The 25,323-nt window shown below is 22.2% G+C and overlaps 8 protein-coding genes across 8 annotated transcripts; 3 read left to right on the plus strand and 5 right to left on the minus strand. All coding sequences in view use genetic code 6, as the record gives it.

Moving 5' to 3' along the window:
* Nucleotides 1-95: 95 nt before the first annotated feature.
* On the minus strand, nt 96-2,241 carry TTHERM_00196290 (hypothetical protein; the record flags this gene model as incomplete). Its single annotated transcript, XM_001017283.2, has 3 exons — nt 96-713; nt 764-1,295; nt 1,346-2,241. 3 exons carry the CDS (start codon nt 2,239-2,241, stop codon nt 96-98), a joined length of 2,046 nt encoding a protein of 681 aa, XP_001017283.2.
* A 2,604-nt stretch (nt 2,242-4,845) lies between these two features.
* On the plus strand, nt 4,846-5,361 carry TTHERM_00196300 (hypothetical protein; the record flags this gene model as incomplete). The annotated part of the gene is made up of 1 exon (XM_001017284.3): nt 4,846-5,361. One exon carries the CDS (start codon nt 4,846-4,848, stop codon nt 5,359-5,361), a length of 516 nt encoding a protein of 171 aa, XP_001017284.1.
* Nucleotides 5,362-6,814: 1,453 nt separating this feature from the next.
* On the plus strand, nt 6,815-7,330 carry TTHERM_00196310 (hypothetical protein; the record flags this gene model as incomplete). The annotated part of the gene is made up of 1 exon (XM_001017285.1): nt 6,815-7,330. One exon carries the CDS (start codon nt 6,815-6,817, stop codon nt 7,328-7,330), a length of 516 nt encoding a protein of 171 aa, XP_001017285.1.
* A 997-nt stretch (nt 7,331-8,327) lies between these two features.
* TTHERM_00196320 (helicase carboxy-terminal domain protein) lies at nt 8,328-14,423 on the minus strand (the record flags this gene model as incomplete). The annotated part of the gene is made up of 1 exon (XM_001017286.1): nt 8,328-14,423. One exon carries the CDS (start codon nt 14,421-14,423, stop codon nt 8,328-8,330), a length of 6,096 nt encoding a protein of 2,031 aa, XP_001017286.1.
* Nucleotides 14,424-15,719: 1,296 nt separating this feature from the next.
* TTHERM_00196330 (Myb-like DNA-binding domain protein) lies at nt 15,720-17,859 on the minus strand (the record flags this gene model as incomplete). The annotated part of the gene is made up of 4 exons (XM_001017287.3): nt 15,720-16,700; nt 16,762-16,962; nt 17,064-17,363; nt 17,419-17,859. The coding sequence occupies 4 exons, from the start codon at nt 17,857-17,859 to the stop codon at nt 15,720-15,722; spliced, it is 1,923 nt and encodes a 640-aa protein (XP_001017287.3).
* Nucleotides 17,860-18,566: 707 nt separating this feature from the next.
* On the plus strand, nt 18,567-22,033 carry TTHERM_00196340 (hypothetical protein; the record flags this gene model as incomplete). Its single annotated transcript, XM_001017288.1, has 5 exons — nt 18,567-18,684; nt 18,741-19,772; nt 19,828-20,723; nt 20,786-21,307; nt 21,377-22,033. The coding sequence occupies 5 exons, from the start codon at nt 18,567-18,569 to the stop codon at nt 22,031-22,033; spliced, it is 3,225 nt and encodes a 1,074-aa protein (XP_001017288.1).
* A 1,103-nt stretch (nt 22,034-23,136) lies between these two features.
* On the minus strand, nt 23,137-23,474 carry TTHERM_000196348 (hypothetical protein; the record flags this gene model as incomplete). Its single annotated transcript, XM_012797914.1, has 2 exons — nt 23,137-23,225; nt 23,294-23,474. The coding sequence occupies 2 exons, from the start codon at nt 23,472-23,474 to the stop codon at nt 23,137-23,139; spliced, it is 270 nt and encodes an 89-aa protein (XP_012653368.1).
* Nucleotides 23,475-24,391: 917 nt separating this feature from the next.
* Nucleotides 24,392-24,748, minus strand: TTHERM_000196349 (hypothetical protein; the record flags this gene model as incomplete). Its single annotated transcript, XM_012797915.1, has 1 exon — nt 24,392-24,748. One exon carries the CDS (start codon nt 24,746-24,748, stop codon nt 24,392-24,394), a length of 357 nt encoding a protein of 118 aa, XP_012653369.1.
* Between the last annotated feature and the right edge of the window lie 575 nt (nt 24,749-25,323).

Consider the following 25,323-nt stretch of genomic DNA (forward strand, 5'->3'; position numbering starts at 1 on the left):
ACAAATTATTATTTAATTGTTGAAATTTATATTTTCAAATCATTTTTATGAATGCTTGATTTGATATTCATAATATAAATTATTAAATTAATTTTTCAATTTTATCTTTTATTTTTTTTTGACTTTAAATAAAATATCAAAGATTTTTGAGTTATTTTTTTGACTTCTGAGTAATATTTTATTAGCTCCTCACTTGAAAAGAAATGCATTTTTTAAGAATCTTCAAGATCAAACCACCATTTATGGTACTTTTGAGCAAGTTTATTGAAATTCTTTGGTGTAATTTCTTCGTTATGATCTAGCTCACTTATTTCATCATCATTTAATTCCCAATCATAAATATTAGGCTTTTATAAATCATTCTTTTGTTTTTCAGAATATTTCTATAAAATTTAAGATTTTGATAAATTTTTATTATCTTTATTTTTCATTTCTACTTTATTTTCTTAACCTGCTAAGCAGTATTTGTGAAATTGTAATCCACTTTTTATTTTAAAGTTTTGATTATACTTTTATAAAATTTCGAATTGCTTTTAAGAAGCAGGATCAAGGACTTTTGACAGTTTCATGGATCTTTCAATTGAGTTATATCTAGAATCGCTGCCTGTTTCTTTTGAATTAATAGATGTTCTTAAATTAGGTGAATTCATACTAATATTATTTAATGACATATTCAATTAATTCTTTGTTTTATCTTGGCTCTTTGGGATAGGCTTTGTATTAAAAATTTAAATTAAAATAGCTTTTAAAGGAAAAATTTTACTTTTGAATTAGTTGCTCCTTTGTTTGACCTTAAGTTTTCTAGAAAATTGTTTTTAAGATCTTGAATATTATTGGTGCTTTTATTTTAGTTATAAGTTCTCTTCGGAGAAAGAGAGGCCTTTATATAGCTTTACACTTTAGATTAAATATTTTTTAAATTAGTTTCAGTTATTTTTTTGTTCAAATTCTTTTATTTATTTTCTTTATCTTTTTAAACTTTTAATATAAAAGACTCATTTAAATTGTTCTTTGCATTTTTCACTATTTTCTTTGGGATATTGGTCTTCGGCTAAATGTTTTCACTTTCATCATCTGATGAATTTAAATTAAAGCTTATTTTTCTGTTGCTCTGTTAATGGAACTATGGGAGATTCTAGTCATTTTAGGTTAAAGTAATTGAAGTATTTACAGCTTACTTATCAGGATTCATAATTAGAAATGATTCTTACAATTTTTATTCAAATATATTGTTTTCATCACAAAAGGAATCCTCTACTTTCCTAAAAACTTCATCTTTTGATGATTGATTATCGCTTTTAATATGTAAAATTTAAATTAAATTTGACAAAAAATAATAAAATACATGATGTTGTACTGCACTTTCATTTTTTTAGTTTCTTTTTAATCTGTAGGATATGGGACTTTTTGTAATTTAAGACTTGATTTAAGCACTTAATGCTATTATTCCAATTTAGAATTATTATTTATAGCCTAGTTTTCTAAACAATTTTAGTTAAAGCTTTATCGAGGAAGCTAATTTTACTATTTCAAAATTATGGATTATCTTAATTAATTAAAAGTTTCATACACTTCAAAAGGCTAATCATTTCCATTAAAAGTTATGTAGTTATTATTATTATTTTAATCTTCATGCATTTTAAAGCTAACAGTTCTTTTGTGCTAACTACTATTCAAACCACCATGATTTTCTTTGTGTGAATTACAATCTGAATCAGGACTACTAGGAAAATTATTTATGATCTTTTCGAGTTTCTTCTTTTAAACTTCTTTTTCATGGCTAATTTGAATTTTATCAAATCCTTTCAGTTTCCATCTCTTGCTTGTTGTTGTTGATTTTGTTAATCTATCAGTCACATTTTCTTCTTTTACATCCTCACCAAATATATTCTTCTTAACTTAAATTTTCTTTTTGTATTTTTGATTTTTGTGTTATTCTAACTTTTCAGGAGATATTTCAGGTGGTATTTTTGGAATTTTTAATTCTTAGGATATGTTAGTGAGATCTTAATTGTTAAAATTTTTAAGTTATATTACAGTTTCAAACACTCTTTACGAAATATTTTTATCAAATTTTGCATTATTTTGTTGTAATAACTTAATAATATTTTCTTAATCTAACTATTTAAGATCGCTAAATTCTATGAAGTACTTCTAATTTTTATCTATTTCTACTTTTTTAGGTGGCTAAGCTTTATTTTTAATAGACTTAGGTGTTGTTGCTGTTGAAACAGAACTCATAAAATTATTTTTAAAGTTTATTAATGAATTTATTTACAATTATATATTTGTATTTATTTTTAGTTAATTATTCTTCCTTCTATCTTCTTACTCCTAGTATCTAAATAAATATCAAAAATTAATTTTGAGAGATTGTTCATCGTCAGTAATTTTAATTTGAATCTATAAGTAGGAATAAAAATTCCTAATACATTGATTGTAATAAAATTTATTTGCAAAATAATAAAATAAAAGTAAATTATTATTTCATTGATTTTTTCAAAGGATTTAGTAAAAATTTATATTTTCTTTTAATAAATAACATTTTATTTTTCTCAATTTATGTTGAAGATATTTTATTCATTTAATTTAATTTTATTATAAGTAGCTATTGATTAATAAAATTGCTAAAATTTAATGAATGAATTAAATACTTTTTGCAAAATAAAATCTTGCTTATTATTATTTTTAAGGACTTTATCAACCATAAAAAAAGCAACGTTTACATTTATTATTAACATGCTATTCCTTCTCTTTTCTATGTAATTAGTTTATTATTTTTGTATTATTATTTGTTAATATTTTTTAATATAAATTATATTTTTTATTTTTTATATTAAACTTAATTAATTATTCTAATAATATTTTAAATTTTATTTTTTATATTTATTTTGCTAATAACATTTTTTACAGCTTTAGTTAAATGTAAATATAATTTTTATTATTAATTTTAACTAAAAAATATTATCTAAATTTTTGATGGATTTTTTATTTATTTTTAGAAACTAAAACATAAAAAAATCCTGTTTGATTACAAAATTATTAAATTTCTAAATTTATATTGCTTACATTAAAATCTATACAATTATATATTATTAAGCTTTTTCTCTCTTTTACTCTTAAAATTATTAATTTTAAATTCTCAATTTTTAACTACCAAAAATAATATTCAAATATAAATTTTTGTATTTGTTTATTTAATAAAATTTTACAAAATCTTTAATTTCTATTGAAAAAGTAAATCTTTACTTTAAAAAATAACTTTTTTTCTTAAAATATTTTTTAATTTGAAATAAACTTGTTAACTAATCTCAAAATAAATTGATAAAAAAAAGATTTAAAAAGTAAATTTAAATACAGTAATTTGATTGAATGAATTTTGAGTTTCTTTTGTATTATTTAGAAGAAAAAAAATTATTTAATATATTCATGTTTTATTATTTATTATAAAAAGCATATTCTTCATAATTTTTAAAAAATAATGTTGCTTCTTTGAATTTCTCAACAGATGTTAAATTAATCTTATTTCAAATTATTTTGTTTTTAAACATATTTTTTGCTTAATTTAAATGTGTAAATAAATCCCATGCTATTTTATTTTGTTTATTGTAGAACTGCTTTTATAACTCAGTTTAAACTTTCCTTGGGAAATAAATTTTTTTTTACTTTCAATTATAATTTTTTAGAGATGAGATAGTATATTTAAATTTATTAAATTTTGTTTCTATCAATTATATTGCCTAATAGATACTTGATTTGAGTTATGATTTTTTCAATATTATATTCATTACCTTTTAGTCTCATATATTTTATATAATTTCTTATTAACTTATTTTAAAATCATCCATACTGATTAGAAATGAAATATTTTTTGTTTTATTCAGTTGCTTTCAATCTTAAAGAGTTTAATTTATGAAATATTTTTAAACTAATTATTACTCCTACTTTTTTTTGGTCATCCTGTAAATCCATTATAAATATGGAATTTAAGGAAATTAATTTACATTACGCATTATCCATTTCAATTAAATTAATAAATAAAAATAATATGGCTTTTATAAATATTTAAAAAAACCTATTTAGCTCTAGAAGCAAAGATTTTTTATATTTATGAAAGTTTGGAAACACTGCCTGTTCTCATTAATTATCACTACTCCTTCTAAAAATAAAAAATTAAATTTTGGTTTTGTAGAGTAGTAAAGTTTAGAATAACAAAAATGAGGCAGCTTAAATTAGTGAAAAATTAAAGTAAATAATTCTTATCTTTATAACTGAAGTTTTTAAAATAAAATTTAATTGACTATTATATTTTATTATTTTAAAAACTCTATTTATAGTATTGAATAATTAAATTTTCTTTAGATTTTATAAAAAATTTACAGAAATGTTTGAAAATGAGAGAGAAATCCATTTTTGAAAATAAGCTAAATAAAATTATGTTGCTTTATCTAGAATTTATCTATAAAATCCTAACCAGTTAGAAATCTTTAAGAGATATAAATTTTGTATTTTTTTTAACTAGAATAATTATGGAGATTTAATCCATATATTCATAAAATTTAAACAGTATATAGTTATTAATAATTTTTTATAATTTAATAAAAAAACTTTTACAAAAAAATTTACTTTCGATTAGAACATTTAGAATAATTAGAGAAAGTATAAGATAGATCGATACGTAATCAAATTTAAATAAACTTTATATCATGTGTTCTTATGTAAATTTAAATAAAATGTTTCAGATTTAAATAAGCAAAATGAGATTAGGTTATTTATAATTCATTTCAACAAAAAAACAAAATAAATAAATAAAAAAACAAAAAAACAATAAAAAAACTAGTATAAATGACAGAATAAAAATAAAAATAAGTCTTTGAAAAGATAGAAAAACATTTTGGATTCCTTCCAAACTTATTCAAAAACTTTGATGGTTTCCCTGTTGGAGCTGAAGCTTTTGCCACTTTTGCCTCATTAATAATTGAGCATACTCCAGAGAACAAATTACCATTATTATAACCAGAAATTGAATATTTAGGTGTTAAAACTAGTGAAGAAAATTAGTGCAAATATTGCTAAACTCACCATTAAACTGCTTTGTAGTAGCTTTTGAAAGATGCATCTAATACTATTCCAGAAAATAAGAGAGCTGCTTTAGATAATTTAGCTCATATCATTGCTAAGGAACCTCACAAGGCAGGTAATGATGTAATGAAAAATAAATTTAAAGAAGCAGGGTACACAGACGCATAATTTAAACATGCAGTAATGGTAGTGAATGTTTTCTGTGTTTCTAACAGATGGAATTTAGCTAATTCTACAGGCATCGAAGAGAATTTCAACCTTATTTATAAATTAGGATGAGAAATAAATTTAATTTTCAATCATCTTATAAAATATTTGCATAATAGTTTTAATATTATTCAATATTATTTACATATTTTATAAAGACTGCAACTAATTATTTTTATTAGAAATACATTTTTATTTTTGGTTTTATTTGGAATTTCTAATCAGTTTAAAGAGATTTTTATTAAAAAATGAGCTTATTTAATATATTGATTAAAATTTAAATAACCTCTAATTTTGAATATTAATAATTTTTTTTTATTTTCTATCTGTTAATTTAATACAAAATTAAACACTTGATTCCTTCTAATTGTATTTTTGAAATATGTAATAAATTTAAATTTTATAATAGTTTTTTTTCAATATTATAAATTTTTTATTACAAAAGTATACTCAGTTTGTTTTAAAGTTTTTTCTAGTTTCTAAAAATTAAGAGTAATGAAATATAAGATTACCTAAAAAATATATGTTAGGTATGTGGTGATATTTTTTGTAAAATAAATATTAAATAATATTTTAGACCATGAATTTTATTTATATTTAATAAGACAGATGATTTATTTCGAAAAAATAATTAGAATAAAACAAAAAATAATATTAAGGTTAGTAAATTATTTAAATTTGATATTTACTGTAACCTGTATGAATTCTTTAAATGAATGAACTATAGATTTAATGGAATATTTAAATATTTAATAAAATTAAAATAAACTTAATTCAATAAATATTTTTATTTAAAAAAAGATTTTACATTTTATATATTTAATAAATATATTTAGAAAGTGTAGCAAGTTTTTCTATTTAAATAAAAGAACAAATGTAATTAAATTATTTATTTTTATAGAGTAGTAAAGTTTAGAATAATAAAAATGAACCAGCTTAAATTAGTGAAAAATTACAGTAAATTAATTCTTATCTTTACAACCAAGGTTTTTAAAATGTAATTTAATTGACTATTATATTTTATTATTTTAAAATGAATGATTTATTCTATTATAGTATATAATGATTTAATTTTTTTATGATATTACTAAATTTTAAAAAGAATTGAAATGTTTGAAAATGAGAGATACATTTTTGAAAATTAGCTAAATAAAACTATGTTGCTTTATCTAAAATTTATCATCTTAATTGATTAGAAATCTTTAAGAGAAATAAATGTTGTCATTTTTTTAACTACAATCATTAATGAGATTTTGCATTCATAAAAATTAAACAGTAGATAATTAATTTAATAATATTTTTTACAAAAAAATTTACTTTCGAAAAGAACATTTAGAATAATTAGAGAAATTATTAGATAAATAGATACGTAATCAAATTTAAATAAACGATATATTATGTGTGCTTGTGCAAATTTAAATAAAAAGTTTCAGATTTAAATAAGTAAAATGAAATTGGGTTATTTATAATTTATTTAAAACAAATAAATAAACAAACAAACAAAACAATAAAAAAACTAGTTTAAATGACAGAATAAAAATAAAAATAAGTCTTTGAAAAGATAGAAAAGCATTTTGGATTCCTTCCAAACTTATTCAAAAACTTTGATGGTTTCCCTGTTGGAGCTGAAGCTTTTGCCACTTTTGCCTCATTAATAATTGAGCATACTCCAGAGAACAAATTACCATTATTATAACCAGAAATTGAATATTTAGGTGTTAAAACTAGTGAAGAAAATTAGTGCAAATATTGCTAAACTCACCATTAAACTGCTTTGTAGTAGCTTTTGAAAGATGCATCTAATACTATTCCAGAAAATAAGAGAGCTGCTTTAGATAATTTAGCTCATATCATTGCTAAGGAACCTCACAAGGCAGGTAATGATGTATTGAAGAATAAATTTAAAGAAGCTGGGTATACAGATGCATAATTTAAACATGCAGTAATGGTAGTGAATGTATTCTGTGTTTCTAACAGATGGAATTTAGCTAATTCTACAGGCATCGAAGAGAATTTCAACCTTATTTATAAATTAGGATGAGAAATAAATTTAATTTTCAATCATCTTAAAAAATATTTGCTTAATAGTTAGAATATTATATAATATTATTTACATATTTTATAAAGACTGCAACTGATTATTTTTATTAGAAATACATTTTTATTTTTGGTTTTATTTAGAATTTCTAATCAGTTTAAAGAGAATGAGCTTATTTAATATATAGATTAAAATTTAAATAACCTCTAATTATGAAAGATAAATTCTCTTTTCTGTTGTATCCATTAAATAAATACAAAATTAATACTTAATTCCTTCTAATTAAATTTTTGAAATGTATAATAAATTTTATTTTTAAAATAGTTTTTTTTCAAGATTATTAATTTGTTTTTAAAATTTTTAATTTTAATTTTTAATTACAAGAGAGAGTATACTCAGTTTGTTTTAAAATATTTTATAATTTCTAAAAATTCAGGGTAATGAAATATAAGATCACCTAAAAAATATGTGATAGGCAGCATGGCGATAGTTATTTAATGATTTTTTGTTTTACTCCAATTATTGTTTTGGAAATCATCTTATTAAGTAAAAAATTCATGGTCTAAAATATTTTTTTAAATTTATTGTACACTAAGAACTATAAAAGTCATTTGAAAAACTATTAAGGTTAGTAAATTGTATAATTTTGATATTTAATGAGACTAGTATGAATTCTTTAAATGGATGAACTATCGATTTAATTAATTAAAATACATTAATAATTTTTCATTTATGTTATCTCAGAAGCAGATATAAAATATAAGATTGATATTTTTTGAGTACTTAGAAAGTTCATTTAAAAAATAAATGATTGATTAAATTAAAAAAGATTTCAATTATGTTTTAATCAAGAAAATTAAAATAAAGTGTAATTAAAGAGTAAAAAATATGAAATAAAAACATAAAAAATATAAATTAAATTACATTTTAATAACGCTTTTTAAAATTTATATTCACTCAAAAGGAATATTTAATTTAATAAAAATAGTTAATTTTTAATTCAATGTCTTTCAGTTGCCATATGACTATAAATAGCCTGGGCATTTGATGGAGTTGGATAATATAAGCATTAAAAGCAAAAATGAGCACCACATTTACAAGTCATATGGTTACAACCCATACTTTTTTATATCATATCATTGCAACCTGGGCACTGCTTATAGTTTAATTTTTTTAACTACTCTACAACTTATTAATCACTTTCAGCCAAACAATATCCAGTACTATGATAATTATGTAATTTCATAATTCCATATGTTGTTTGCTTTAAGCAGAAACTGTAGAAGCATTCAGGACATTTTAGCTCACTTGGCATGTCCACATCAACTTCTTACTAATTTTTATCGTAATACTTTTTACCGAAGAAAGAGTCGCAGTTTATAGATGTGCATCTAATAAATTTAGATAAGTTTACTTTTTTATTTTTCCATGTATCTATTTAGGAATTAATTTTATCATTAATTAGTTTTTCTTCATCAAGCTAGGAAATAAAATCCTTGATATCTTCTATATTTATCAGAGATTCCTTGTGGTCAGGACAGCATACACATTCGCTATTAATAGCACTTGATAATACATGCTGCAACAAACAATCCTAACAGTAAGTGCATCCGCAGTTATCTATTTTTTCTATCAGCTTATCTTCGAAGCAAATTTTACATGATTATGTAGATTATACTAATCTACATTCTTAATTAATTATTCTTAGAGCTTTTTACAGCTAAGATTAAACTCCTTTAATAATGATAGAGTCTTATTTTTCATCATAATTTGAAATAAAATTTTATCTTACTAAATTTTATATTTGATCTTGCAACTACTTTTGATTGTACCACTTTTTTTTCAGTAGTTTCTATGAAATAATATTTTATTAAAAAGCTATCTATATTTTCTAAATAATTTTCTATTTAGCATTTTCATTTTATTCTTCGAACCATACTTATATTTCTGCTTTCTTAGGTGTTGGTATGATGCAGACCTTTAGTTGATTTTAAATTTTCTCAAATATTTGAATATTCTTTTCATACTACTAAATGAAATCTCTTGGATGAATATCAAAGTTTATTATTAAGGGTTTGAAAAGTATCTTTATCTACTGAGTTATTAACTTAAAGAGATTTTGAGTTTCTTGAGTATTGTTTTACAATAAATTTTACTTAAAATCTATTTAAGACTTTAAATTTATTAAAACTTCATAATCTGCATATTTTACATCAATAAAGATTGAGTCCTTAAATTTTAATATGATTTTTTCAAATTAATCTTTAATTATTTCATATGCTTTTATTTTCAAAGTAAATCTTTGTTGATTTTAAATGTATAAATTCAACCTTCCTTGCTCGAACACTTGTTTATTGTATAACTACTAAAATTTTTCAGCTTAGATTGCCTTTGGAAACTAAATTCTTGCTTTCATTTATCCTTTTTTAGGGTTATCATATTAGATTTAAATTTATTAAAGCTCTTCCTCATTAACAATTTTGCTCATTAAAGTCTTTAGCTGATTTGTGTATCTTTCAATATTTTATAGCCTTTATGTCTCATCTACCTTAATTTCTTCTCTTCTTATCAAAATATTTTCAAATCCTCCATACTGATTAGATATAAAATGTTTTATGTCTTATTCAGTAGTTTGCTGACTCAAAGAGTTTATATTTATACAATAATTTTTTACTAGCTGTTGATGCTATTTAGGCTCAGGATCATGCTGGAATACTTTTATTTTAATGCCATTAATATATTAGTAAAGCAATCTATTATATGTTGCATCTCTATCAATTTAGTTATTAAAAATAATTTATGCCTTTCCCAAAGATTTTGCTATTGGCCATTCAGCTATAACAGAAACAATCTCTAATTTTTGAGAAGCTCTCGATTCTGGTACACCTTAAATATAAATATCCTTATATTATTAAGGCATATTTAAATTGAATTAATATAAAAAGTTTTTAGCACTTTCATAATTTCTAAAAACAATGTAAATAGCCATCTTATCAAATGAATTTTTTTGAAAAAAAACATTGAAATAATCTTTATTTTAATCAAGCATAAAAAATTATTCAACAGTTTTCTCTGTTACTTATTATCCTTAAATTTTACTGGGGAAATTATAAACTCTCACTTTAACATATTCATGAGGTAGTAATATGTCTAATATCTAGTATCCTTAACCAAATACTACATAATTTTCAGATTCTTTGTACTTTCGTATCACAATATTCTTTCTTTGCTTCGTTCTTTCATCGTTTAGTATCCTAAGTATATTCTCTTAGACTAATTATTCTTTAAAAGCGATTTCCCCTTCCTAACTGCCTAAGAATTTTATTGAGCAACTACTCTCATCAATGATCATAAATATTTTTAGTTTAGGATTATTTTAGCTTAATTATTTTAAATATTCATTTATCTTTTCAGAGTACTTCTTTTTAAATGCCAATAAAATATATCTGCTTACATCAATATTACAAATATATTTAGGGATAATTTTCTTAACCAGTTCTGCTTAAATTTTGGTCATCATGTTGCTAGGAATGATGGATTCATCTTCTAACCATTCTCTTTTGAAAATAGAAATATGTTATGCATAATTTTCAGACTCTACATTTTCAAGAGAAGCATAGAATAAGCAATCTCCTTCTTTAAATTCAGATTTGCAAAATTTAGAGAAGCGATGAATCGAGAAGTTAATCTCGTTATAAATGTTAGTAAATCCTAAAATTCTAGATCCAGTGTAAGTACCAATTTAGTTCAAATAGCAGCATAGCATACACTTTTAAATTCTAACTTCTTCACTGTCTTATAAAAGTTAATTTTCTACTTTGAATTCATTTTAAAATATTTTCTTTGCTTAGTTTATAACTTAATTTAAATGCCTTTTACTCAAATAAATATTAAGAAAAACAGATTCTTTGATTTTCTTATTTTTAGAAATAAAATTTTTATCATTTTGCAGCTCTTGAGTTATTCTATTAAACAAAAAGTTATAGAATAAGAAATCACTCTTATATTCGTTCTTATAATTGCTTATATCTATTTCTATTTAAGATTTCTTTGAATTATCTTCAAAACTCTAATCTTTTTCATATTTTTTGAAAAGCGATTAATTTTCAGCCATAAAAGCAAAAATATTTAAAACCTAATCTAAAACATCTCTCTTAGAAGCTTCTATCAAGCACTTAGCTTAATATGGCTCAAGCTCAGTAAACTGTATTACTTTACCTAGTTATGTTACTTATACATCTTAGTTTATTGCTCCTAGTCTTTACAGGTTGGTTATTGAATTTTACAAGACTTGCTATCCTGGGTTTTCAAAAAAAGGAAAAGCAAATAAATTATAAATACCACACTCTAGCAATTTTAGCACAGAAAAATCGATATTTATTCTTTAAATTTCAGGAATACTGTCTTAAAGGAAAGATTCATACTCAGATTCTGTATACAATTTGTAGCAAATACCTGGACAAGTTCTTCCGGCTCTGCCTTACCTCTGAATAGCTGAAGATTTGGAAATATTTTACTCTTTCATTGAAGAGATACACTTTAAAGGATCATAGACAAGGCAATTTTCTTTACCAGAATCAATTACAACAGTTACATTATTAATTGTAATTGCTGATTCAGCAATATTTGTAGCAAATATGATCTTAGTCACCATTTGATTTGTATAGGGATTCACGAGATCTTAGAAAATTTTATTTTAGTCATTGATATCTGTTTTATTATGAAGAGCCAAGAGTATGTATTTTCTAAAATCTATGCAAGTTAATTTTCTGCACTCAGAAATACATTGCTCAATATCTTGTGCATCTGTTAAAAATATCAAAATGTGTCCTTGATGAAGACTATCTCCTTACTGTATCATAGAAATAACATGTTTTAAAGTTTAAACAACTTTTTTGACATTGCTACCATACAAATCATTGCAAAAGATTTCGTCAATTTCATATATCTTCCCTGGTATTTAGCAAAGTTCCATAGGAATTTCGTCTTGCTAAAAGAATTTCAAATATTTTTCAGTATTAACAGTAGCAGATGATAGAATTACTTTAATATTCGAAGTATTATCAATACACTATTTTAAAATTCCCATAATTATGTCAGCTTCTACAGTTCTTTCATGTACTTCATCAAGTAAAATGTAACTTATTTAGCTAAGAATTCGACACTAATTAAGCTGTTATTACTTTTCAGACAGTTTTTTGATTCTTTGGACTAAAAAACTTAAAAACATTGCTTGAGTTATAAATATTATGCGAGTCTTATTTTTATCATAAAGCTATTCGTGTTTCTAATACCCAACAATATATCCCACTTCTTATCCTAAAGTAGTGTGTAATTCTTTTGCTACTCTATCTGAAATAGTTAAGCAATTCAGCCTTTTTGGTTGAACACAATATATTTTCTTTGTAAAATCATCAGACAAAATTTATTTTTGTAAAATGTATTAGCATATTTGAGTAGTTTTACCAGATCCAGTTGTGCCAATTAGTAGTGTAAAAGGGTTCTTAGATTATTCAACTTACTGAATTAATTACTTCTTAATTTAGTATGATGGTAGGTTTCTTGCCAACATACTTTTCTCCATTTTCAAAGCAATAGTAAATTTATTTAAAATGGAGTAATAAAATTTTGATAAGTAACTTATTTACTCTGCACTTAAATTCTTTATATCTGACTAGGTATCTAAATTTTAAGAATCACTTAGCTCTTCAGAAAATCCTACCTCTTCGTCATATTGGTTATCTTCATCACGATCTTTGCTGTTACTGAAATCTTAGAGGTTTTATTAGACAATCTAAATTTCTTAATCCTATTAATTACTATTAGAATTTTCACTCTTCAATTTTAATTGATTCACTATTTATTAGGATTAAAGCTAATTTGCTATTTCATCTTGAGAGTAAAATTTATTTTCAAATTATACTTCAGAATTATCTAAATTAGTTTATGTTTCAATTAAAGCAGCATGATTAATAAGTTGAGAAATTTTTTTATTTATGCCTTAGTCAACTCTTTATTTGAGATCAGCTATATTATTTATATACAATTTGATTAAATTCATATAATTTATCTCATAATTGTTGAATTATTTATTTTGTTAATTGATATCTATGTGTTATTTCAAGTATTCAGCTAAATACTTTAAAGCACTTCTCATCTAATAAAGTATTTCTTTAAGTTAAATATTAGACAATAAATTGCTATAATTAACATTGAACCAAGAGTTTTCATCTTCTCTAAGTAAGCTAAAGCTAAAATGTTACTTGCAAAATTGATTAATAATTTTTAAATCTTGAATTTTTTGCTACTTTTGTTATTAACTTTGTAAATCATCTTCAGTGCTTTATCTGTTTTAAGGTTTTTTAAAATACCTTTGATCTTCAGAAAATTCTTCATCTTATTTTTTGAATTAATTATGTTATTAAACATTTACATTCCTATCATTATATTTTTACTTTCTCTATTTATCTTTGAATTCTTTTTGGTAGTTACTATATTTATGATTTTATTACTATTCTTGTGTATTTTCTTCAAAATTTTGATTCATCTACTATTCACTTTAATTGATTCGATCATGTATTTTTTCATTTCTGTCATCGTATTTTTATTTTTTATATCTTTCTTTGAATTCATTTTATTAATTCTTAAATTTATTATTCTACTAATAATCTATTATTTATCCTTATTTCTACATCTAAATTTCTTCTTCTTCTATTTAATTATTATCTCCTTTTTTGGGATGTTAAAACATTCTGTAATTTCGAGTTTTTTCATTTTATTAATAGTTTTTGTATTATTCTTTATGATGATAACTCTTTTACTCTCTTTTTTTCTTAAATTCATTTTAAAATTCACTCTAATCTTAAAGTTACTCTTCTTCTTTAATTTAATTACCTTAAAACTATTACCCATAACCCTACCTTTTATTTCTAAAATTTTATTCTTAAAGCTTTTCGCTTTGTAATGGTTAATTGCTTTAATCTTGAATTTATTCACCCCTGTTATCCCTTTAAGAATGTTTAAAATCATCCTTTCTATTATCTTTATTGACTTCCTTATTATCTTAATTGTTATTTTTAGAATGCTCTTAACCCATTTTTTGTTTAACTTTTATAAGATGATCTTATTTCAGTTTTAATGAAATGTTAACCCTCCTGATTTTTATTTAAATGTAAAATGTTTTTTTTGGTAGATTATTTTTAAATTGACTTATAACTCTTTTTTAATTTTTTTCAAATTTTAAGTTTTATTGTAGCTTTTTTATGATAAGAAATGTTAAAAGATCTTTTGTTTTTGATTTATTTATTGATCAAAAAAAATAACAATTTCAGTATTTATTTGGCTTATATCCAATCAGAAATATTATATTTTATATAGAAAAATGCTTATCATTTAAAATTAAAAGCGGCGTCTCAAACTTCTCAAAATTTTTAACATAAATATGATCCAATGTTAATTAAATCTGATAAAATAAAAGAGTTTTAATAATCAAAAAATAGTTTTAAATTTGTCAATTTCAGAATTTAAAAAATGTAATTAATCAGAATTATGTAATAAATTCTTTTGAAAAATTCATAAAATTTCTATATAAATTTAAACAAAGATAATAATTTTTTATATCTTCTACTGTCATTTAAAATTAAAAGCATCTCAAACTTTTTAACATAAATATGATCCAATGTAAATTAAATCTGATAAAATAAAAGAGTTTTAATAATCAAAAAATAGTTTTAAATTTGTCAATTTCAGAGTTTTAAAAATGTAATAAATCAGAATTATGTAATAAATTCTTTTGAAATATTTAAAATTTCTATATCATTTAAACAAAGATATTACTTTTTAATATCTTCAATCTGTAGAATATGTTTCTATCATTTTAAAATTTATCTTACTCATATCATATTTTTAAATAAAAATAGATATTTATAATTCAGCTACAAATTTAATAAAATATTTATATTTCATTAGCAAAACATGATAATATATTATTATTATATTTGATTACTCAAACCATTTTTCATTAAAATAATATAAAAAACTTTTGAAATTTAATGTATTTTTGGCAGAATTTATTAAAATCCTCCTTATCTTTCTATAATTCATACTATCTTTTGATAAAGTTTCAGAAAAATGAAAAATGGAAAAAATATTTTTTAATTAATTTTTAATATTTCCAATTATCTATTTTTCTTGGTTTAAACTCTACCCTATTAGTCTTTATTTGAGAGAATAGAATAATAGGTAAAACATGCTTAGTATAAAATCATTCATTTTTAATAAAAGAGAGTGCATTCTCATTAATTAAGATATTTTAAAAAATCGATTTTTAACTCAACTTAAACTTAGAGATAATAATTTTATAAAATGAATTTTTAGATCTTAATTAAATGGATCATAATTAATGAGAATTTGCTGTAGGTAGTTCATATTTTATAAAATTTTAAATTTTAGCTTATTCAAATATGATTTATAATCTATCACACATAATTAAAAAATAAAAAATATTATTTTATGAATGATGTTTAAAGACATTTACAATTACAATAGCACATAGAGATGATATAAATAAAATAGATTTATAGAGATAGCTTAAAGAAGATAGATTTAATTTTTTAGTCAAATCACTTTTAATTTTGTCTTTTTGGACTTAAGATTAAGTATTATCAACCTTATGAATACTTCTTTATATTTGTTTTTGCTAATAGATATATTTTCTTAGATTAAAGTATGTAGTATAAAGGTTAGCTATTATTGGAGGTGTGATTAGTATAATAAGAATTAAAAACTTACCTTAAGAACTAAAAGCCAATTTTACAAATGATTAAAGCTGAAATAAATCTTTAGAGTATAACATAGGGTGCTAAAGTTACTGCTAATATCTCTTTGATTCCTCATTAAATTATTACAGTACATGCCTTACAAAAATAAAAATAGAAACGGTCATAATTCCTTTGTTTGTGTTAAAGAATTGCGAGGGTTACTATTCTTATCTCTTTAAAGCGAATTCATGGGTTTTTGAAGCTAACAATTACATTTAATTCATTTAAAGTTAGTTCAGAATTTACGTTTGTATTTAAAAACCCATTTATAGAATATATTTATTTACTTAAGACCTTTAAAATGCCAATTAAATATCAATAGACGTCTTAATAAGCATTTAAATCAACAAAGTAAATAATAAATTCAATTAACAACTCATTTAAAGTTGTGATAGAGGAATAAAAGAGCTAAAGCTAACAGAAGTAGCAAGTATATTGCAACTAGTAGAATCTGTATTGTAACTAATAAAATTAAAAGAGAATCCCCAATTTCTAAACCTATAAACCTAAATTATATATATAATCTTAATGATGGCACCCTTCATCATTATCATCTATTTATTAAAAAAATTCATATTAATAAAAGCGAAATTAAATTTAAATTAAAGTAATTACTTAAGCAGTTTATAGGGCCTGTTATCGGAATTAAATCCTTTATTCGTTCAAATCATCTATCGAATCAGGGATTTAATTTTGTTGGGGTTTGTTCAGGTCAAGGAGATATTGATAGTTATTAGAACCTACTTTGAAAGATTGCTTCTTCAGAGCTTCATTGATTTTATTTGGGTTCTTCTTTAATTCTTGATGGTACTTTTTCTTTTAATTAGAAAGATAAAATGTTGAAAAGTAGCGGAAAATTTATTTTTATGTTTGTCAGTAAAGTATTTGAATGATTTTAATTTAAGTTAAAATTTTACCTTTATTTGGCCAATCGTTTTTGTTTTTAAAAAGGAAGAGATGAGTGAAAAATCAGCACCAATAAACTCAAGCAAATTATAAAATTTATCTAATTCTTGGCTCTCCCACATGCAGTTTTTCATATTTACACACTTTTTACGGAGTAATGATTGGAAAGTACTAGGTTTTGCTTCTACTGTTTCTGACGTTTCAGACTTATAGTTACAAAAACTGCTTAGGCTTTCTGTATCATCGCTAGTAAAATTTCCTTTGTTTTTAAGTTCTTCTTTAATTTGAAGTCTTTTGGCTTGTTTCCTACTCTATTTTTGAAATTTAAATTGATTTAAAATTAAAGTTATATTTTAATAAGTTTACATCAACAATAGTTTCATCGATTAACTGGCTTAATGTTGCATTTTTATCTACTACGAACATCTTTTGTCTATTCTCAAATTCATCATCTGATAGCTCTTCCATTAATTTTGCTTTCCTAACATATTTTCTCTTTTGGCGTGGTTTTTCTGCTTCACTTCTTTCCAAAAGTAATTTATCAGTGCTATCAAAGCTAAATTTGCTAGGTATTTGATTGATTTCCATCCAAAATTTGGCTTGAATTTCTTCTAAATTCATTAATCCAGAAGAAGGTGAAGATGAACATAGAGAATATGTATTCATTTCACCAATTTCTTTATTAGGTGTATCGATTATTTCGTCAATAACCAGATTATCACTTTTAAATCCCTTTACAAGTGATTGGGATTCCTCTTTGGACTGAGGGATTTTAACCCCTATTCCGAATGCTAAATCCGATATCATAAATCCAATTATTTGCAATTGGGTGTATTTAATTTGTCTTGCTATAGCTTTCTATCTTCTTTTATATTTTGACTTTTTTATATTTTTCAATATTTTTTTTAATTACTTATTAATGTTAATAGATCAAATTAAAGTTTAATTAATTAAACATTTCTAGGTAATCAATATAATAATTCATGTATCTGTTTTTCAATTTATTGTCTATATTTTTAATAAATTTCAATGAGTAAATTTTCAATTAGATATTTCTTTTTTAAAGTGTCTTCCCAAAAAAGCAATCAAATAATAAAAATAAATAAATATTTGTTCACATATTATCAAAAACTTAAAACTGATAAATATTAAAATCTATTTTTAATAAAGAACTCTTTTGATGATATTTGAAAAAGAAGATTTAAAAAAAATGTTATTTTTATCTTAGTGTTTTAAAAGTTAACTTTCTAATAAAAAAAATTTAAATTAAAAAACATATTTTTAATTGTTGAAAATAAAATATTTAAATTGACTCCTTTTTTACATTAAAAATAGTTATTTGATTATTCTAAACGCATTTTTGATAAAATTAATTGATTAATCTAGATTTGTATTCTACTTAAATCTTTTTGCTTAATATTACAATGATTAAATAAAAAATATCCAAATTTTTAGTATAAACTTAAGGTTAAAAACAAAAATAATTAATAGTGATTAAAAGCTGATTCATCAAAATGGCTGAACAATTTTTAGAAAAGTATCTCAAGGCTGAAAATAAAATATAGGAAATCCTTACTGCAGGCTCTTCCGATCCTAGCATTAAATAAAAAATACTCAATTACATCATTGAAGGTAACAAAAATTTTCATTTTTGTTTTAAGAAATAATCTCTACTATTTTATCAAAAGGTGTAAACCAAAGAGATAAATATTTAGCAGCTCTTTAAGTTTACGTTTGTGCTCTTTCCAATTAATTCGTATAGACAAGTGACATAAAACTTAATGAAATTGAAAAGAGACTTTTCAGTATCATTAAAAAAAATAAAGATGACCAAGAGATAGTAGAATAATTGAGCATTGTCATTTGTAAAGCTTATTCTCTATTCATAAAAGATGATGAAGAAAATATTAATTATAAGAAATAATTTCCAGTTTTCTTTTAAGAATTTGAAGTAATGATTAAACAAAAGGAGTTATTGTTGGCTGCTCTTAGCATACTCAAGCAAGTTATAGTAAACTGGCCTGACTTTTACACTTCATACTAAGATAAGATTATTGAATCACTCTAAAGTGGATTGTCTCACACTGATAAAAAGACTTTTACTAGTGCAGTTAAGGTTGCTTTGATGATTATTTAGTAATAACCTATCTAACAACTTAGATAATTCAATCCATTAATAGATCCATTAGTACAAAAAATTTATAAAAATTTAAGTGCTTTTGATACAATTTGTATGCAATATTTTGAAGAGTGTATAGTATCACAATCTATTTTGTTTAGGAAGCATTACAATTTTATCTTAGAATAATTGAATAAATAATTGAATGATTCCTCTATTGATCACAAAATCTTTTAATCTGCTATTAAAAGCTGGCTTTTGCTATTCGATAAATAAAAAAGCTTCATAATTTAATAACACACTAGCAGCTCTATCAAAAACATTTATAGTCTTATCTTTAGCTATTTGGCTACTGATAATATAAACGAGGAATTGTTTAGCCAAGCTTAAGAAAAGAAGAAATCTTCAATCAAACTGATATCTTTAGTAAATAATCCTATTTTTGCTAAAACACAATTTGCTCTTAAACAACTCAGAGATTTGTCAAAAATAATGACTTTGCAAGAAGTTAAAAACTATTATATAGAAATATTTGTTGAATTCTATTAGAAATCAGTTCCTAGCTTTACTTATGCTGCATTTATTGGATTTTCTACAATAGGTAAAATTTAAATATATTGAATTTGTTTACAATAAATATTTATTCTTAAAATAAGGTGAGTATAAGATTACTGTCTAAGATTTGGTTGAATTTTCTTAGTTAGCTGTTAAAAAAATTAAAAAAGGTACAATAGTTGAAAAATTTGCAGTATTAAATAGCATTTCATTTATGTGTGACTTTTTAGGAGCTAAATTTACAAACAAGTTTTAAACTCTAATTATGAAAAATGGCCTCATTTTTTCGTTATAAAATTCAAATAGCGAAAGAGCTCTCATCTACTAAACTTTAACTCTATTTATAGGCAATTTGAAAAATGGTATAGAAATAGAAGATCTCAAATAGATATTTGAAGCAGTTAATAAAGATTTAAAGGAGTAAGACAATGAGAGTGCTAAATATTATAGCCTTATCCTGATCGATCTTTTAATATAAAAATACAACAATGAAATGAAAGTGTACTCAGATGATTTGTACAACTTAATTAAAAAGTTAAAGAGCGAAAATATAGATTTGAATTGTTTAAAATATGAAGTTCAAGCAAACTTCATTTAAAATTATAGTGAGAATAAACATTTCTAAAATGATGTGGAGAATCTCGTGAATTCAGCAATATAATTAAAAAAGATTGAAAACTTGGAAGGAGTAGAATAATATAATTATATTTGTAATCAAATAAATATTTTATTTAAGATAACTTAAGCTCTTTAGCAAATTAAGAGTATAAATAAAAAATCTGAAATTCTTGTTAGTGCATCACTTATAATGTTAGAGAAAAGCATTGAATATCTTATTTAGAAGAAATAAAATCAAGAAGAGGAAGAAGAAAATCCATCAGATTTAGATAATAATTAAGATGAAATAGACTTAAATGCACCTCGCAAAATTTTCCAAGCCTTGAAAATAATTTTTGAAGAAAATGACAAAGCATAAAACGCAGATAAAGTATTACAAGTAAATAAATTTTATTTTTTAAAAATTATTTAATTTAATTAACTTGAATTTAAATTAAAAAGTTGGGTTTAAAAGTACTTAGTGACTTAAATGATCATCTTAACTTAAGAGACTCAGTTATTGATATACTCCCTTGTTTGTTTAAAATTTTAAAAGAAAGAAAAAGTGAAAACTTATAAGAAGGAGTATATGAAATGATTAAGTCTTTAGTAAATAACATGCAAGCAGAAACTGATCATGGTGTAGTGCTTGATTAACTAGAATTAATTTATAAAACTTTAGAATAAGTTGGAAAATGCTTTGATGCAGAAACAGTTAAAAGCATAATGATCTTCCTTTTTGAAGTTTGCTAAAATGCTGTTGAAAATATAGACTAAAAGACAGATATTTCTTCAAAAAATACTCACAAAAAAAGCAAAGATGATGACGAAGATGAAGATGATGAAGAGGATGATGATGAAGAAGAAGAAGATGATGAAGAGGATGAAAATGAAGAAGAAATAGAATAAAATAAAGAAGAACTAGAATTAGTCTAAGCAATAGGACCAATTATTGAATTACTTTATAAAACTCATACAGAAGAGGTAATAATAATACTTACAATATATTAATTAATTAATAATTTTACTTATTTATATTTCACCAAATTTCAGGCATACCAATGTTTTGACGAAATTATTTGTGAGAGAGTTTTAGGACTCTGTGATAGCGAAGATGAAAATTTTAAATTAGTAGGATATAACATTATCTCTAACTTAATATCTATACTTGGATATGAAAAGCTTAAAGATTATATTGAAGAAATTTTTGCTTATCTCACGGAAGGTATTGAAGCTTAAATGTATTCCTTGAAGCAAACATCTGTTTATGGTTTGGGATTACTTTGTCAAATTATGCCTTAGCAAGATTTCAAATAATACAAATTATATATTTCAGAAGCTATCATATCTTGTATTTTACATGAGCCAGAAGGAATCAACTTAGAAGAAGAAGAAATGGATGAAGAATTAGAGGAAGAATTTACTTTGTTTATTGACAACTCGATATCAGCTCTTGCAAAGTTAATCAAATACTAAAACTTTAATGATGAATCTGGTCCTTTCATTGATTTACTACCAATTAAAATGGATGAAGAGGAAGGATTAATAGCTCATGAAATTTTTGTAGATTTAATTTTGGAAAATAAATTTTCTGATGAATTTAATAAAGAAATTAAAGAAGCTGTATTAAGAATCAAGGAGAGTGAATTTATCAATGACTCAATCTTGAAAAAGTTAAATAAAATTTTAACTTTGAAATAATTTAAGTGAGTGAAATTCTATTTCTTGCAATAAAATTTATATTTTTTATTTGTATATAATTTCTAATATCCAAAGCAAAATTATTTCTTTTTTATGAAAGATATAAAATTATTTTTTCTTTTAATGTTATAAGGATAGATCCAACTATTCCTTTTTATTAAAACATTATCTTAAATCAAATGATTGAGGAGCTTATCACAAATTATATATATATACTAAAATTTGTAAATTAAATCCAAAATTCATTTAAATTAAAAAATGCATCTAACCAATAAATATTTTAAAATTAGATTTTTGAGCTTAATATATATCATAAATTCTCTCAGTGGTTAATATTTAATAAGTGCAAAATAGTGAAAAATGCAAAAAAGTATTATTCCATATTAATAATAATAGCTATTATATTTAACATTTAAAAAAAATAAATATTGAAGTATCAACTTTTTTTTAAAGTTCTTCTTATTTGGTTAGTTATATGCATTAATCTTAAGTAGGGTTCGACTCAAACTAATATTTATTTTAAGAAAAAAAAAGACAAATGATATACTCTTATTTTTGTTTAATTAGGAAAGATAAAAATACAAATTCATTTAACAAATAGAGAAAAAAAGTAATTAATATAAAAATTTTATTATCGTAATAAAAAGTAAAAAACAAATAAGAAATAAAAATTACAAATTAGGCTATTTAATTAGGTAAACATTTAGTTAATGATAGATAAATTAATTTTTTTCTAAATAACCAATATTGTCGCTCGTTTTTTGAATATTACTAGTGCTGCTATCGCTGTTTATAAAAATGATTGGGATTATGCTTAGTTAGCTTATTTTATCAGCTTTTTATTTATTCTTGTAGTATAAAATGCTTATATATTACTTGTATTTAGAGATTTGGAACATTGGTTGTTAGACTTAATTTAAATGGATTTTCTTTTGATCGATTCTACAAACAAATTTTTAACATAAGAAAAAGCAATAAATTTTATCTTCTATAAAAGTGTAATTTAAATAGCTCACCTTTTATTGTTCTATTTTTACTTAGGAGTTCTAGGTAATGATCTGAATAATATTTTAAATAGAATCTGGATGACTAATTACATTTTATAAGTGATATCAATGTGTACCTTATTATTTACTAACGAAATGTACACTGTAATTTAATGGTTCTTTAGGGTTACTACATACTTGATCACAATGGCTACCTTTACATTTTATAAAGATATTTTTGGAATAAATCTTTCTTTTTATTCATTATTAATAATTTTATTACCTTAATTATGTTTGATAATATATAAATCAAAATTAAGTAAAACTATTTTGATATAATTTTTCACCAGTTTCTTATTTTATAATGTGCCGATATTTAAATAAGAAAATTTAGATAGATCAAGATAATATTAGTTTTTTGATATAGCTAACTATATTAGTGATATAATTAGAATAATAATCATGCTTTCTTATTGCTATCAAGACATTCTATCAGCATCATTTTTATAAACAAAGATTGCACTTCTCTATCTGTCTCTTTTGTTATGCTTTTTATCACTTATTTTTAATTTTTAATCAGTTTACAGATAACTGTTTTAGAAAAAAATATTTAGCTTGTAAGGATATGACTAACTCGGAGATGTTTATTAATACATAGCATAGAAAAATAAAAGAACTAAAGTAATAATTAAATTTAAAAAACTATAAAATAGTAAGATCTACAACGTTTAGTTGAACTAAAACAAAATCAAATTTAAGGAAGAAATAATTACTTTTGTAAAATATCTTACTTTATTTTAGTTCAGCGATAATGTCATATTTTATCTAAAAGAGTCTGATTATGAATATTTAGAAAACTTTTATTAGATGATTTTAATAGATCTCCCAGAAATAGAAAATTAATTGGTTTAAAGAATAATTTTTAGCAAATAAATTTAACAAAATTTATTTGATATAATTATGAAAAGAAAAGAAAATGGATATAGTTTTACTCATATTAGCTATATTCTTTTATATCAACGAATTAAATCAGCTTATCAAAAAAAATTTATATGCCATGATTTATCATCTACTCTTTCAGTAGTTGCCTATTATAAACATATATCATAATTTATGTAATTTAGTTCATATCAAATTATTTATGATTTATATAGTCCAGATTGAATTAAATTCCTTATTCTATAGATCTAAAACAATCGAAAAATTAGCGTTAAATAATTTCATAAATTAATTAATCTTATAAGCTATGTGTCAGTCAATATTAAAATAAATTAATTTTTTGAAAAACATATTTTAAAATAAGCATATATATTATAAAAATAACTTTAATTTTAGATAAAAGTACGATTTATTTTAAAAAAATTTATATTAGTGATATTTTTCACAAGCTACAAGCTGTTGCTTGCTTAATCCTTCTTTATTTATTAATTAGTTATTTATCTGGATTGTTTTTTAAATTAAATGCGTTTTAACTAACATTTTAGCTTTTTTGCAGTTGCTATTTATCATTTTTTTCTATCAGTATTTTTTTTAATTTTTAAAAATAGGTTTTTTTTTAACCATAATCAATTAGTTTAGGAGCAATAAGTTATTTAAAATCTTATTTTAAATTTTTTTATTAATTAATTTTAAATTTGTTTTAAATCATATTATATTTAAAGTAATAGCCTGCATTGATAAAGCTAATACAATGATTTTGAAATAACTACATAAAAGTATTTAGTTTCTATTTTTTCATTCAATATTAAAGTGGGTTTGTTATCATTAGAAAATAATAAAATATAAATTAGAGACACTTTAATATTAAAAATTTGTAAAAAGTAGCTCTCTCATGAAAAGACTTTAAAGATAAAAAATTGGTTAGTAAGCCTTGTATTTTAGCATTCGACTATAAATGCACAGATTGTAATTTTTCTATTTGTACTTACTAAAAAATAAAATAAGCAATAAAGTGGCAAAATTTTACTCATTTTAAAGTTTGCAAATTTTATTTTTAAATTTAAATTTTTTTCCTTTTTTAAAAAAACCTTGATTAAGAATATAATAAAAATATAAAAGTTTGAATTCTTTCTAAACTGAATAATAAAAAATATAAAAATTATTTTTGAAGTTGTTTTTATTGTGTAAAAATTAATTGAAATTGTTGAAACAAACTTAATTTATTAATTATAATTATTTATTTATTTATTTTTGTATTTTAAATATTAAATTTTCAATTATGTTAAAATATAAATAAATACAAAATATATTTAGAAAACGTAATAACATTACATTTAAATAGTTTTAATAGATTTCTATGTATGCATGCACTGC

Source organism: Tetrahymena thermophila (assembly GCF_000189635.1).
Source record: "Tetrahymena thermophila SB210 genomic scaffold scf_8254617, whole genome shotgun sequence".
Classification (NCBI taxonomy): Eukaryota; Ciliophora; class Oligohymenophorea; order Hymenostomatida; family Tetrahymenidae; genus Tetrahymena; species Tetrahymena thermophila.